General features: G+C 41.9%; 1 protein-coding gene across 1 annotated transcript; it reads right to left on the bottom strand.

Annotated features, from left to right (window-relative positions):
• Positions 1-3,588: 3,588 nt before the first annotated feature.
• LOC113273111 lies at positions 3,589-4,119 on the bottom strand. Its single transcript, XM_026522879.1, has one exon. The coding sequence runs from the start codon at positions 4,117-4,119 to the stop codon at positions 3,589-3,591; it is 531 nt and encodes a 176-aa protein (XP_026378664.1).
• Between the last annotated feature and the right edge of the window lie 10,840 nt (positions 4,120-14,959).

Below are 14,959 nucleotides of genomic sequence, written 5' to 3'. Positions count from 1 at the left end.
TGGCTCCACTTAGATTGTTTTTAGACCAGCTTCTAATCCTTCGAAAGGGAATTCTTTACAATTTAAGAAAACCCCTCTGGAATCAATCCGAGTTAAAGTAAGTTGAATAGAGGCGAGGGAAGATCGGTGGAGCTTTGATACCCAAGGCCTTACCGGTATTACAAGGCGGCGCAGTCACGCGTTCAACTTACAGAAACCGTCAAGAACTTCGAAGTATGCTTAAAAGAGTAACCAATATTTTTCGAATGACTTTCCTGTTAAGCTCGTTACCCGATCGGTCTCGTTCTAGTCAAAATTTTAGGCTTAGGTTCGCGTAGGTTACGTGTTCCTAAAGCGGGCAAGAAGAGAACGGTGATGAAATCCGAAACCTTATATTGTATGGCCAGGCCTTGCCCTTTACTAGAAAAATAAATGTCCGTATTCAGTCCTCAACATATATGCATACGAAGGAGTCCAGTAACTCGCTGTCAGGGGATTCGCGAGTGTTTAGAATCTTACCTCCCGTTCCAAACGGGGGATGAATCGGTTGTAGTCGACTTGGGCCACTGACTCCGATGTCAAGTGTACGAACCCAAGGTGCAGAGACAATATCGTAATTGTCCTCCTTCTCTGCAAACAATTTATATTTAAAGCACCCTTTCGTAAGGTAATAAAAAAAAATAATGTCCAAAAGTCCAAAAAGAAAAAAAAATTACAAAAATAATAAACCCTAATACAGTTTTTTTTTTCTAAAAGAAAATAAACAAACCCTAAACTAAAATTGTCTAAAATAAAATTGTCTTCTTTTCTGTTCTTTTTGCTTTAATCTTTAGCTCCAAGTCTTTATGAAATCACCAAATCTGGCTCAATTTTCTTTATGATCAGAACCTGTAGACACAAGATAAATACCCAAAAACATAAAAAAGAACAAAAAAAAATAACAAAAATAAAATTAAAAAATAATGAAATAAATCTAAAACCCTAAAAACAAGTCCGCGTCGGCGGCGCCAAAAATTGATGTGATTTGTAGATAGTGGTAAAAGTGGTTCGATTCTCAGACTTGCGAAGGATAAAATATAGACTTAAATTCTAAAACTAAAATAGAAAACACACTAACAGTTGTAGCAAACTCAATCAAAGATGATATCAATATTAAAATAACACTGATGCTAAGATTCCACTATTTTCCAAGTTTAAAGTGATTTAATCCAATCTTTGTATTCATGCAATTTTCTCGTTCAATTTGATTCTTACTATTGCAACAAGTAGATTTTCAAAAGCAATAATTGTAAATACCAAGTATGAAGCATCAAAAGTCTTAAACTAAGCATACTCCATCAAAATAGATCACAATTACTCAAATAAAAATCATATTCGATATTAGTTCAAGGCAAATAATCATAATAAAATTGCAATAAATAGATAAAAGAGAATATATCACTTCTTGTTGGAAAAATAGCTTCCTCTAGCGCCTCAGCAATGGGTTTAGCTCCTCATATCAAAAACATGCTCAAAATATTTATTCATGGCTCCAAAGTGTTTGAAGAGAGTGAAAATACAAGAAAAAGATAAAACAGATAAATTGCAACGTGTATAAGCGTTCCAGACTGACTGTTACAAAGGACTACAGAGAATATAAGACTGCCTCCTAAACGATACTTCTCTGCTGCAGTAACTAAACTACACCTCTCTGCGACTGACTCTGGAAGTCTGTTCTTCTTCTTCTTCTTCCTTCTCTTCCCTGAAAGTGCAGAAACGACTCTGCAACTTTCTTTCTCCGAGCAGAGACCTCTGTTTTCTCTCCCTAAGTCTCCGTATCAACCCCCAAACTCTCTACGAACCTCGGCCACCCTATTTATACAAACAGCGCTAACAATATCTTCGTGAAATCTCTGGTTTCTCTTTTTATTTTCTTACTCAGAAAGCTACGGTATTTTCCTTGTTTATCTTTTCTATTACGTGGATTCTGTAGTAGTCAAACACTTTCCAAATTTTGCAGAATAAATCTAATGACAATCTCTCCTTTATCTTGCACGTTACTTCCTTCTAAACCACCAGAAAATCCGAGACTATCCCTTGTTCCCTGTTTAACTGAAATCGCCAAATATAACGAGATTTCTTTCTTCCATTTGGTTCCCAAACACGTACGCATGTTGTTTATGTGGTAAGAACATTAACCTAACGAAATCCCTCGAAAATCTCCTCCTACCAGTAACTCGTGATTCTTTGTGTCCCTGTTTTGTTCTGTGTAAATTTCTTCCCCTGTTTATGTGAACTAATACTTTACCAACCTTGATTCGGTGTGGTAGTCCATATAGTCAAGCCCAATAAGAATCTGCGACGAAAAATAGCCCAAATCCGATTCAGGAGTGTACGCAGATGACATATCTTTTGAACGTGACATTTCCCGCCAAATTTCATTTCTCACGTAAAGAAGGTGGAGTCCCCCTAACAGAAATGGGGTGCAAATAGAAAATGGATATCCCTTAGCAAATGAGGTTCCCCTTAGCTAAAGTGAGTCTGAATAGTAATTTTCTCTCACGAGCGCAAATACCGCTTTTCGAGCCAGTTTTCCCAAAAAAACTTATTTTTCCAAAAACAAGTACAAAAACAGAAAGTAATCAAATAAGTATAAAATGGAGCACTAACAATACACATAATTGAGATCAAAATAGACACATAAATGCGTCTATCACCTGGGTTCCAACAATGCATAATGGCCTTGATTAAGTCTTCTTGAATAATATCCCAGCAATGGCGATAGAAACACCCGGAGAAACCATCGGGGCCTAGCGCACTATCAGCTCCAAGATCAAAAACAACTTTCCTAATCTCATATGGGGTAGGAATATTATCCATGGCTATATTTTCCTCAGCAGAAATGGAATCATGTTCAAAATTAAACAAATCACCCTCAATATCTTCCTCCTGGCCATTAAGTTTTTCCTCGTAGTACTGAACTACATGGTTCCGTAACTGGTCATAGTCAATAATACAACAACTATTTGAATCAACTAGCTCAGAAATGGTATTATTGCTTCTCCTAATGCGAATTGAGTTGTGGAAAAAACTGGTGTTACTTGAGCCCTGCACAAACCATTGATTACGTGATTTTTGCTTAATCATAGTAACCTGTTGTAAACGAGTCTCGCTCAACACATCCATAGTTTCTTTCATTGAGTTTAGGTTATCAGTATCACTGGGGTCCTCATCTGAAATACGAGTTGCAGTCTCAAAATGCAGCTAGTCCTGCTTTAAACGAGAGTGGATATTACCAAAAACCCTGAGATTCCAACCCTTCATCGCAACCTTCAGTCTGTTCAGCTTATAAGGAAATATGAAACCCGGAGACACATGAAAAGGCTCATTCCAACTCTGACTAACCATGCCAAGAAAATCTTGATGCAAGAACCACATCTTTTGAACTCTGAAAGGAGCTCGTTGTGGTCTGGGAACAACAAAAGGATAAACTAAGAGAGTATAATGGTCGGAAACTTCCCTCGGAAGAGCTTTACACCTCCAATTCTCAAACTTAGTTAACCAAGCAGCATTAATGATAGCACGATCCAATTTACTTATAATTCTGTGAGTACCAGATTTTCCATTAGTTCAAGTGAACTTGTTGCCCAAAGAATCCGCTTCAAAGAGATTTATATCATCTATCCAGTCACTAAATTCAATAATGACAGAGGATCTAGTTTCACGCCCACATTTCTTCTCATCCAAACGCAGAATACAATTAAAGTCCCCCATGACCAGCCAAGGGGTAACTGTATCTTTCATATCCAACTGCTGCCAAAGTCTATGTCTTGTCACTTGTACATAACTAGCATGGACAAATGAAATATGCACACCCTCCACCGCAACTGTAATAGCTTGCTTACTTGTATTTACAACTAAAACATTCAGCCCATTCGTGTAGCAAATCCAGAGATTTGCAATACTAGAACAAGATGAATTATGAATAATATCTGGGGAGTAACCTTCTGTTATTAATCTTCTACCAAAATTAGCCGAACTTGCCACTTTAGGCTCAACAAGACAACACACTTCAGGTTTGAAGTCCCTTATTAACTCTCTTAACTTAAACTGTGCTACCTCACGAGCAACACCATTAATATTCCAAAATAAAACACGCATAATTAAACTTTAGGGTTTTGATGTTTGGATAGCTTAGTTGTTTTATCAGGATGTGAGGAGGAATTGATACCTGGTGAAGTACCCCTTCTAGCACGAATACCCAACTCAGAGTTGTCTTCAGAGTCAGATACAGAATCTGCATCCTTCAAAGCAGCAATTCTTGCCTGTAGCGCTATTATTTGATTGTGCTTACCTTGTTTGGCAGTTTCATCAACTTTACCCAGCAGCAAGGTTCCTCTATTACTACATTCACCAAGGATATTAAACTTATTATGAGAGAGATATTTTGAGCTTTATTCAAGAGCATCACACAAGGGTGTATACAAAGATGTAACAGAAATCCTATCAGGATGAGTAATTCTAGTTCTTGCCAATTCGACATTACCACCTGACTTAGCATTTAGAGCAAAAGTACTCATCGACCTCGCCTTACTTACTAAAACTGAGTGCGATAGAATGGCTTGCTTGTTTTTCTCAAACACAGCAGAAGCCAAACGCAATGCAGCTTCGGATTTTGCTAAATTATCTTGTAACTGTTGTTCCAACTCAACAACGTATGTTATGCTCACAACTTCATTGACATCTGAGGGATTTGCCGAACCATCCCCAGAATTAACTATAATTTCAGGGACCACGGGAATAATGGGAGAATTTTTCCCTTTCCTCCTTTTTCGAACATCCTTCCATTCCTTACCAGTGTTATTATGCTGATTAGTTGCAGCAGGAACTGTAGCAAGCTGATGAGAATTGTCAGTATTCTTAGATGCAGTTTTAGGCTTCTTGCGACATTCCGAATCTGAGTGTCCAACAATACAGCACTTAGAACAAAATTTTGGCCTTTTAAGAATCTCATAAGGTTGCCAAAATTCCAAACTTCCAACAGAAACATGAATACCATCAATATCCAGTTCTTCAAAATCAACATCAATCAGAATGGATGCAAAGTGTCCATACTCATGCGCTAACGTTCTTTTTTCAACCACAATAGGATTACCCAATTTTTTTCCCATGGTTAAAAGAGTTTTTTCAATACAAAACTCCATTAGTAAACCCGGGAATTTTACCCATACAGTAGCACGAGAAGACCTTTGCTTATCAGGATCAAAACTAGGGTACTATTACATTAGGGTTAGGTTTTGTTGAGCAACAATCCATTTTTCAGCTTCTAAAATCTTTGTCTTATCTTCCTGTGATTGTAACTTGATGATAAAGAAACCTCTATTCAACGGTACAAAGTGAACCCGATCTTCACCCATCTGCCATTGAAGCAAAAGTTTTTTTTTCACATCTGAAAACACCAACTCCTTGAAGTCCAGTCTACCTATAAGATTAAACCTCCAGATTGGGCAACCTTCCAATTACAAATCTTCTGGAATAATAACAGCATGCTTACCCTGTTTTTTTGTAGGGTTTGGTAATGTAGTTAAATCAACAACAGTTTTTGGTAACACCTTCTTTCCCTTGAGACGATCAGCATATGTTAGTGACTTAACCGGTTGGGTTGGATCAGGAAGATCCCCCATCTCGAATTACCACAAGTGATCGAGATTAAAAAATTAAAAATATTGAAAAAACTTTGAAAAATCGCCAGAGCCAAAAGTTAGGAGAAAGAGAAAAAAATTGAATGTTTAAAACATAAAAATTAAGTGATCTTATTTTTCTTTACGCAGAATACACAACACACCTACAATCTTTGATCACCATTGATCTCACACATTTCTAAGCTTCCCTCCTACAGATCGACTCATCCTCTCTTGTGAATGAATTGACTCTGGAACGACCATTGTCTTGGTTTAGTCCGGAGTCTTACAGATTGATCTCTCGAACTTAAAGCACTCTCTTCTTGCAGTGCGTCTGTGTGAGGTTGAGCATTTGCTCGGTTAAAGGAATCTCCTCCGCACGGTCATCTCCTCAATTGCGCAAAAACCAGCAAATCGTGTTTCCCCATCTACAACGTGGTGAGTGAAGGAGGGAAAATGAAAACTCCAGCGGCAGAACAGAAACCCAAGCGTGCAGCACCAGCACATCAGGCGGCTCCACCTCGGAAAGCCGCAGCCAAAGCTCCTGTGCAACACCAAGAAGCCGGAGAATCCTCCTTGGATTTCCCATTCCAATCGAAGAAGTAATTGAACTCTTGGAAGCATGGATTCAAGATGATTCCATCAAGCTTCCTCCTATCAGGCACCCGCCAACTGAAGAGGAAATGGCAAATCCCAAGTATTGTCGTTACCACAGGTTCTCCCATCACCCGACTAATGAGTGCAATAGATTGAAGCGCATCTTCAAGGAAAAGGTAGAGGCGGGAGAACTCCAACTTTGCAATGAGGGAGTTCACAGAGATCCTCTTCCAGTCAGGAGTTGTATGCTCTCTGGGGACTCTGTTCACAAAACTGTGCAGTCGATGATGCAGTGTGTGTGTGAAATCCTATATTTCTCCAAGGCACAGTGTCAAGACATATTTACAGCCCTCAATCGCGTTGTGTCGGGAAAGCGACTCTTTGCTGTTGAAGAAGCCAACTCGAAATCTCAACCACTATCAGGAAGCGTTGTTAGAAAGTGCAATTGGGGACTGCTGACCACGGCTTACCTGAAGAATGCCGAGTTTGATGGCACACTGATTGACGCGGCCTCTAACTTCAACATTGTAACCGTCAAGACTCTGAGAGCTATAGGAATTTCAAAGCAGGAGGCTACCCACTCCCTAATTGTGGTCAAAAACCCGTAAGGAGAAGCAATAAGCACATGCGGCTACATCAACCTTGAAATCATGGTGGGAGATGCTCTAACACATGGAAAATTCCACATTGTCAAAGAATGCCCAAATTATGACAAGATTCTGGGGAGCTCGTGGGTACATGGAAATAAAGCGAAACTAGGAGTATCCCCTCTGCCGGTGTCAATTCCTGAAAGAACTTCCAACAATCCGTCCAAACCTGAGGATTACATGTTTCTGTATCAACAACTTACCAATGTAGCCCAATTACCTGGAGAGAGACCGTCGATGTTCATCCAAATATTCCGAACACAAGTAAGTCTTATTGAACAACCTTTTCTGCACCCAGTCACTTCCCCTCTCGGCCAGGCATGGGGACTCGGCCCAGTTATCAACCCGGGCGTTACTAAGAGATGTGAATGGGATGCTGGGCCTTTTAAATGTTTCATCAAAAATTTGGAGACTGTCTTAGGCGAGAATAATAAGCCCAAGAATCAAATAGTCGCACAACATCAAAACCCATTCCAAGTTGGAGATATGGTAGTAAAAGTTGTCACTCAGCCTCCTTCGTCCAACTCCGCAGACAAACCATACTTAGTAGCAGAAGTTATTTTGGGAGGTTACTGCAAGCTGATCAATACCGACAAGTTGGAGGGTGTAGTAATACACGCTAAATGGATCAAAACCTTTTAAACCTAAAAGTGTCATGCCGCCTATTGCCTCACAATTCTTCTTAGTATTTCCTTCCACAATTTCCCTTTTCCTGCAATATTTGTAATTTCTCCAAAATGATTGACTGCTTTCATTCATATTTAGGTTTTCGATTTTAATTGAAAGCATCTTTATTTCAAAATAATTTTTCCTGAATCATCTTGAAGGAAAAGTACCCAGCAAATCCAAACCCCCACAAAGTCATTACCCGTCAGTTAAAAACCAGAAAAAATCAAACCCTACAAGAATATATCTTGTGCAAAAGAAAATACTGAGGAAGGAAATATGCAAGGAAGAAGATCATCAAGTGGCGGCACAGACACTTTCCTTCAAGAACGTCTGTCTTCAACTTCCGTCTACGACATGTTTACCAGCTTGTGGCAGCTCACACTTCTACATACCCAGGCGGCATGTCACGTCCTGTGTAATTCGCAAGGGAAAATCCAATAAGACGTTGGTTAAACCCCTTAACTATTGCTATTGTTTTTCCCCCTGTTTTAAGTTACTTTTTCCAACGGCATGGGGAGCGTTGTTATGGAAGTATCTGGAGAATGGGACATGCCTATTAGCATTATTGCGTGCTATTTGTGTGATTTGGCTTTCCACCCGCTGAATCACTCTCTTAAAGAACAGAAGAACCCGTTTTTCGTAAAAGGGGTTTTGGGATTTTTTCGAGAGGTTTTATTCATTCATTAAATTAAAGATATGAAATCATCAAAGCAGCATGAAGGAAAGAATATCACTGACATGGCTCTAGTCACGTGAACAAAAAAAAAACATGAAGTGTCAAACATTTACAAGTTATGAAGGGATTTCTCTTCTATGGAAGGAAATAATGGAATGAAAAGCTAGTTGACAATGCCAACGCCAAGGTTAGTGACGTATCCTCTAGAGTTCTCTCAAGCACTTGCTCCAGCACCGTCTCCAACAACATTCATGCACTCGGGAAGCTATTTCGACAGTAGCTTTAGCACCCTCTCCGAAGTCTGTTCCAGCGTCATCTCCAAAGCCTGCTCCAACAACCTCTCCAAAGCCTGGTCCAGCGCCATCTTCAAAACTTTCTCCAGCAGCCTCTCCAACGGCCCCATCGTTTGCTTTAGTGCCCTCTTCAGTAGTCGTTTCAATAGTATCCTAGACGATCGCTTCAACCTTTCAACAGTAGTTTCGGCATTTTGGGGTGCACCGGCATCCTTCTCAGCAACTGATCCAACAGCCTCTCGAGGATACTTCGGTTCGTCAACATCAGAGTCGAGAATTACGATACCGTCATGAATAGGGTAATTTAACTTGCTCTCTCCTGGAGGTTTCTTAGGCTCAATCCTTCGCCGCTTCAGTCCGGCAGCAAATCTTTCAGCCCTGGCACTGAATATCTGAGATGATTCACCACACTGAGACTTGACATAATGGGACGCTTCATCATGCCTCCACTTTTCCTCCATGTCAACCGAAGCCATGAAAGCTTGGGCACGTGTCCGAACAAGACGTAGATGAGCGAGAGGCATACCCTGTATGATCCGACTAGCCTCACGAAATAAAGGATCAATTTTGTTTAATATTTCCTCATATGCAGAAACCCTGGGTTTGTCGACTTCAAAGCTTCTTTCCGAAGAGTCAGAAAGATGATCATTACCAGGAGTTCCCATCATGTACTGCAAAAAGGCATTATGTCTACATCAATAACCTACGCGATAAAAGGAGGCAAAAGAGGAGCTGCGAGAGAGGATATGAAACAATACCTAGAAAGGAGATGAATACAATTCTATGGTGATCTATGTGAAAGAAAAGGCTCAGAGTGGTCTTTTATATCACGCAGATCGATGACACCTGGGAAAGAAAAACTCTTTTTCCTACCGTATATGAAGGCTCTAGATACGGGATATCAACTAGATTAGATACTTATCTATCAGGAATAATTGGCTCACCTGGGCTACTGACGGAGGGAAGCTCGCCGCTACAGAAGCAAAGCTAATGTAACAAAGAATAAGAGGTGGGAAACGTCTTTTATATGCATAAAACTTTTGGAATTTGAGTAGAAGAAGGTTTCACGTTGGGCCATGTATGGAAGAATGCGTTTAGGCCCGCGATGTCAATATTCCACGACACCAATCCCAGCAGCCGAGCCAGAAGTACACCAATGTTCCATGGCGCCAATCCCCGTAGCCGAGCCAACCCCAAGCACCATCATAACTGCTCTGTAGCCAAAGTCGCGGCGCCGGCATCAATGGTCCATGGCCGAAGTTGCAGCGTCAGCAGCAGCACTCCATGACCAAAGTTGCTGTGCCAACAGCAGCACCCTATGGCCGAGCCGGAAATACGCCCAACCGCCAACACAAGGATCATAGACTACGCATGCCTCCTTCCAAAGGTTAGTCGAATTTTCTTGGCTATCTCTTCATGTCTGGCCCTTTCGGTTTTACCCTTGTCTGTCACCATCTCATGCTTACCCCGCAACAATGCCACTGTTACGAGCTAAGCAGGGGACTTAATGTTGATGGTGGTTTTGATTTCAGGGCTAAATTTGCAAAACCCTACATCTAATATGCCGTCACTCTGCAAACAAATGGGGGAATGTGAAAGTGATGAGTGTTCAACCTCTTCACTGACGCATTCATTGAGCAACTCAATATATATATATGAAATTTATCCAGAATGGTGCATGTAGCAACAATCCCAGATATTCTGTAAATTTTGGCACCTTGCCTTTATTATTCAGTTAATATAAGTTTCTTTGAATTCCTTCTGTGCTATGTTCCTCGGCTGAACCCTTAATGTTGATATGGCATGACAACTTGTGTTCACTCGCAGCAGAGTAGCACGAATTTCCAAGTATCAAGGATAAGGTATTTGCATAAAGTATTCCATCAGAAAGCATACTGCTCTTTGGCAATTAACTTAAAGAACTCTGTGTTAACACATAAAATTCAATCAATTTTGTGATAATTCACAAGATTCAGATATTACCCTAACTAATTTGCAAAAATTAGGGTTTTGCGCCTTGCGCAGTATATCAGACCTTGCATGTCGAAATTAAGCGTATGCAAACTAGGTAATTAATCCGCCATGGATTAGTAGGTGCAAAATCTTGCCCAGAATCAGAAAACAAGAAATAAAGGAGCCGCAGAATAGGAACAACAGCAAAAGGAGGCGTGGCCATGCCTTACGCCATCCGGCGCCATTTTCCATTGGCCACGCCCCATGTTGCCTAACCGGCCATATTTCCCTCGACCAATCAGGTCGTCTTAAACCCGCCACACGCACATAAGTTGTGGCTGGGCCCATACTTGTCGGCCCTATTTCCCATCGACCAATCAGGTCGCTTTAAACTTGCCACACCCACACCAGAAGTGTGGCCACTACCGTGTTTGGACCGCCCTCTCTTTTCGACCAATCAGGTTTCTCTAAACCTGTCGCAGTATTAAAAAAGAGAGGCAAAATTGCGCCAATACACATATTGGATTTCCAAAGTTGCGCCAATGCGCTAACTGACATACCAAACGTGCCATTCCTCTACGGCATATTAGTAGCATGTCAAACATGCCATGCCTCGACAAAACACTAATCAGCATGCCGAACATGCCACACTTGCCACTTTTCCATAGAAGCATGTCGAACATGGCAACTTACCATAAATAATGCACTTACGTGCCAACCCATCCTCTGTTCATGGCAAATTCCACAGATTTCAATGTGGTTATCCTAACCAGAAACACGACATTGCATGGTCGAAACCCTAATTTCCAGTCGTGGAACAAATTATGCCACTTCGGGCCCCACAACATGCCACGAGCCGTGCGGTACTCAGGAAGCCCTAATAAAGACGCCATCTCATAGCCACCCGCGGCAATCCTTGCTCCTATGGTTGTTTCCATATGATGGCATGTCTATGGTTCCTTTGGCGTGGCTATGGCACCATTTGCACGAAACATTGATACGCCACTGCCACATGTCGCATGCCGTATGCACTAATTAGGGTTTTGGCGCGCCAAACACTAATTTAGGCAAAATTGCTATGACAACCAAGCCAAGTAACGTTTTTCAGAGTATTGGGATTGATGTGGCGACAGGGCCAATGTTGTCGGAGCCATATTTGGGTCTAACACTAATATGCCAAAACAGCTGCCACGGGTACGCCACTGGCATGTCACTATGCCATGGCTACGCCAGGCGCCACCATGCCAATTGCACCACTTTTCTATACATCAATATGTGGCCATAATCAATGGCCATCCTTTCTCATAATCTACAATCTCGGCCGTCCAAATTCGCTATGGAATTAACAGGCCTGTGGCAAGTTTTAGGCGGAGCCAAGGAAATCCTAATAGCATCACGTGCTATTTTTCTATGGCAAGTCTCTCGACTTTGACTTGCCACACGTAGCAATCTTCTACTCGTTTTTCACGAAAACACTCGAGACATCAAACATGTCACAAACTTGGGGATGCTCATCAGGGTATTGGTCTGGCGGTTTACAGCGTGCGGCGTGCAACACGTCCATCATAAGAAAGTGTCAGGAAATCAGGGCAGTTAGTGGAGGCAAGAAGTAGTGGGTGTAAACAAACCCGCTTCCTTCATAGTGGAGGCGTGGTTTCTGGCAGTTACACGTTACTCCACTCGTCCATCACTCAATCACTCTCCCTTTCTACGAGATCAGGGCGCGTTCAATATGATTTGTATAAATAGGTTTTACATATTTCCACAAAACAATAAGTTTTGGGAAGAACAACAACACAATATCCATAAAAATACCAAAGAACTGATAGCTTTCATTCCGCAAGACAGTTCCAAATTCTGATACAAGTCATAAAATAGCCACGCCTTCAAAATTAACCATTCTGGTCTCAACACCTTCTTCGCTTCCCTCCCTAAGACCAACCCTTCTCCTTTACTTTGTGACTGAAGCAAGACTGGAATGACCATTTCTTGGTTTAGGCCAGGATTGTACAGATTGATCTCTCAAATCTAAAAGTACTCCCGTGCAGTGCATTTTTTTTAGGTTTAGACTCGTTTCTCATCCACACACCCAAATTGCCAAAACCAGCAGAAATAGTTTTTACCCATAAACACCATGTTCATCTTATATTCTCGACGAAAGTCAAAAGATGATCATGTGAAAATCGCCTGGTAACATCTTACATGATTTGTGTGAGACAGTCATTTGATGTAGACTCGGAATGTTTCGTATTGATCATTCGATCACTAGAAAATTTCTTTGAAGCTAATAGCTTGTGGGATACAGCTATTCCCGTCTTCCGAGAATGTTTCAATGGTTGAAATGAGAGTTTAGAACAATTGTATTTAAGCATATTATGTGTACTTTCATATATGTGATCCATGTCCGGGAACCATAGTATGCATACCCGTATGCGTACTGGTTGGTTTGAGAAAGTCCGGGAACCTGGTACACATACCTGTTTTGGGGTAAAACTGTTTCTGCCGGTTTTGGTAAATTTGGGTGTGTTGTTGAGAAACGAATTTAGACTTAAAAAAAATGCACTGCATGGGAGTAATTTAGATTCGAGAGATCAATCTGTATAATCCTGGCCTAAACTAAGAAATGGTCATTCCAGTCTTGCTTGGGTCACAAAGTGAAGGAGAAAGGTTGGTCTTAGGGAGGGAAACGAAGAAGGTGTTGAGACCAGAATGGTTAATTCTTAAGGTGTGGTTGTTTTATGACTTGTATCAGAATATGGAACTGGCTTGTGGAACGTAAGCTATCAGTTCTTTGGAGTTTTTCTGGATACTTGTGTTATTGTTAACCAAAAACTGTTGTTTTTTGGTCGAAATAGGTAAAAATCTATTTATACAAGTCATAATTGAACGCACCCTGATCTCATAGGAAGTGGGAGTGGCTGAGTGATTGAGAAGTGGGGTAATGTGTAAATGCCAGAAACCACGTCCCTATTATGGGAAAACGGGTTGGTTTACACCCACTACTTCTTGCCGCTAATAACTGCCCGCTTTCCTGACACTTTGTTATAATGGGCGTGTTGCACACCGCACGCTGTAAACCGCCAGACCAATACCCTAAAGAGCATCCCCCATTTTGTCACATATTTGACGCCTCGAGTATTTTCGTGGTAAAAGTGCAGCATATTGCTGAGTGGGTCTTGTTTTCAAGACCTGGCTATTCTGATTAATCTGACACCAGCTAACTGAAGGATAATCATGTGTGGCAAGTTAAGTCATGAGACTTGCCGTAGGAAAATGGCGTGTGATGATATTAGATTAGTCTTGGTTAGTCACCAGAGACATGTTATAGGCCGGTTAACTCCGTGGCGAAGTTGGACGGCTGAGATTTCAAATTATGAGAAAAGGTGGCCGTTGATTATGGCCACATCTTGTTGGCGCCAGTAGTGGCATAATGGCGTAACGACGCCTATCAGTGGCATAGTGGTGCAGTGGCGCCTGCCTAAATTAGGGTTTGGCATGCCGCAACCCTAATTAATGCGTGTGGCATGTGTCGTACCGGCCCTACCTAAATTATGGTTTGGCATGCCGCAACCCTAATTAGCGCGTGTGGCATGTGGGCGCGGCACGGTGACGTTTTTGTGCAGATGGTGCCATGGCCGCGTCAAAGGAATTATGGCAGGGCCATAATATGGAAACGAACACAGGCGCAAGGATAGCCATGGGTGGCCATGGTATGGCGCCTTTTTTAGGGATTTATGGGTCCCGCATGGCTCGTGGCATGTTATGGGGACAAAGTGGCGTAATTTGGGCCACGACCAAGAATTAGGGTTTCGAATTCCACTAAACCAAAAACGTATTTTTCTGATAAGAATACCCTGGTTCTGTTATGGCGTTGACCACGAACAAAAGTGGGTTAGCACGTAGTTGTGCTGTTTGTGGCACGTCGGCATGTTAGTGCGGCGGAGTGGCATGTCGGCATGCCGATTAGCACGTTGGCGCGGCATGGCACGTTTGGCATGTCGATTAGCATGTTGGCGCGGCGCGACACGTTTAGCATGCTGATTAGCATGGTGGCGCGGCATGGCACGTTTGGCATGCCGATTTAGTATGGTGGACGTTTGGCATAGTTTGGCCTTTTAATGCGTGTAGCGGGTTTAGAGCGACCTGATTGGTCAATAGAAAAGGATCCGGCCAAACATAGGGCGTGGCCACATCTCTAGTGCGCATAGCGCATTTAAAGTGACCTGATTGGCCGATAGGAAAGAGGACCGACATGTATGGACCCCGCCACATCTCATGTGCATGTGGAGGATTTGGAGCGACCTGATTGGTCGATGGGAAATAGGATGGCCGACAAGAATCATGGGGGCGTGGCCATCTGCAGGTGGCACCGGATGGCCTATGGCACTGCCACACCTCCCTTTGTTGCTGCTCATATTTTCCACGGCCCCTCTTTTATTCCTTTTTTTCTGATTCTGGGTAGGACTTTGCACCTAATAATCCATG

Source organism: Papaver somniferum, chromosome 4 (genome assembly GCF_003573695.1).
Source record: "Papaver somniferum cultivar HN1 chromosome 4, ASM357369v1, whole genome shotgun sequence".
NCBI lineage: Eukaryota > Viridiplantae > Streptophyta > Magnoliopsida > Ranunculales > Papaveraceae > Papaver > Papaver somniferum.
This window is presented reverse-complemented; position numbering and strand designations above follow the sequence as displayed.

Excerpts from the sequence above, each read along its gene's own strand:
- LOC113273111 (XM_026522879.1), bottom strand. The coding sequence starts at position 4,119 with ATGCGTGTTTTATTTTGGAATATTAATGGTGTTGCTCGTGAGGTAGCA.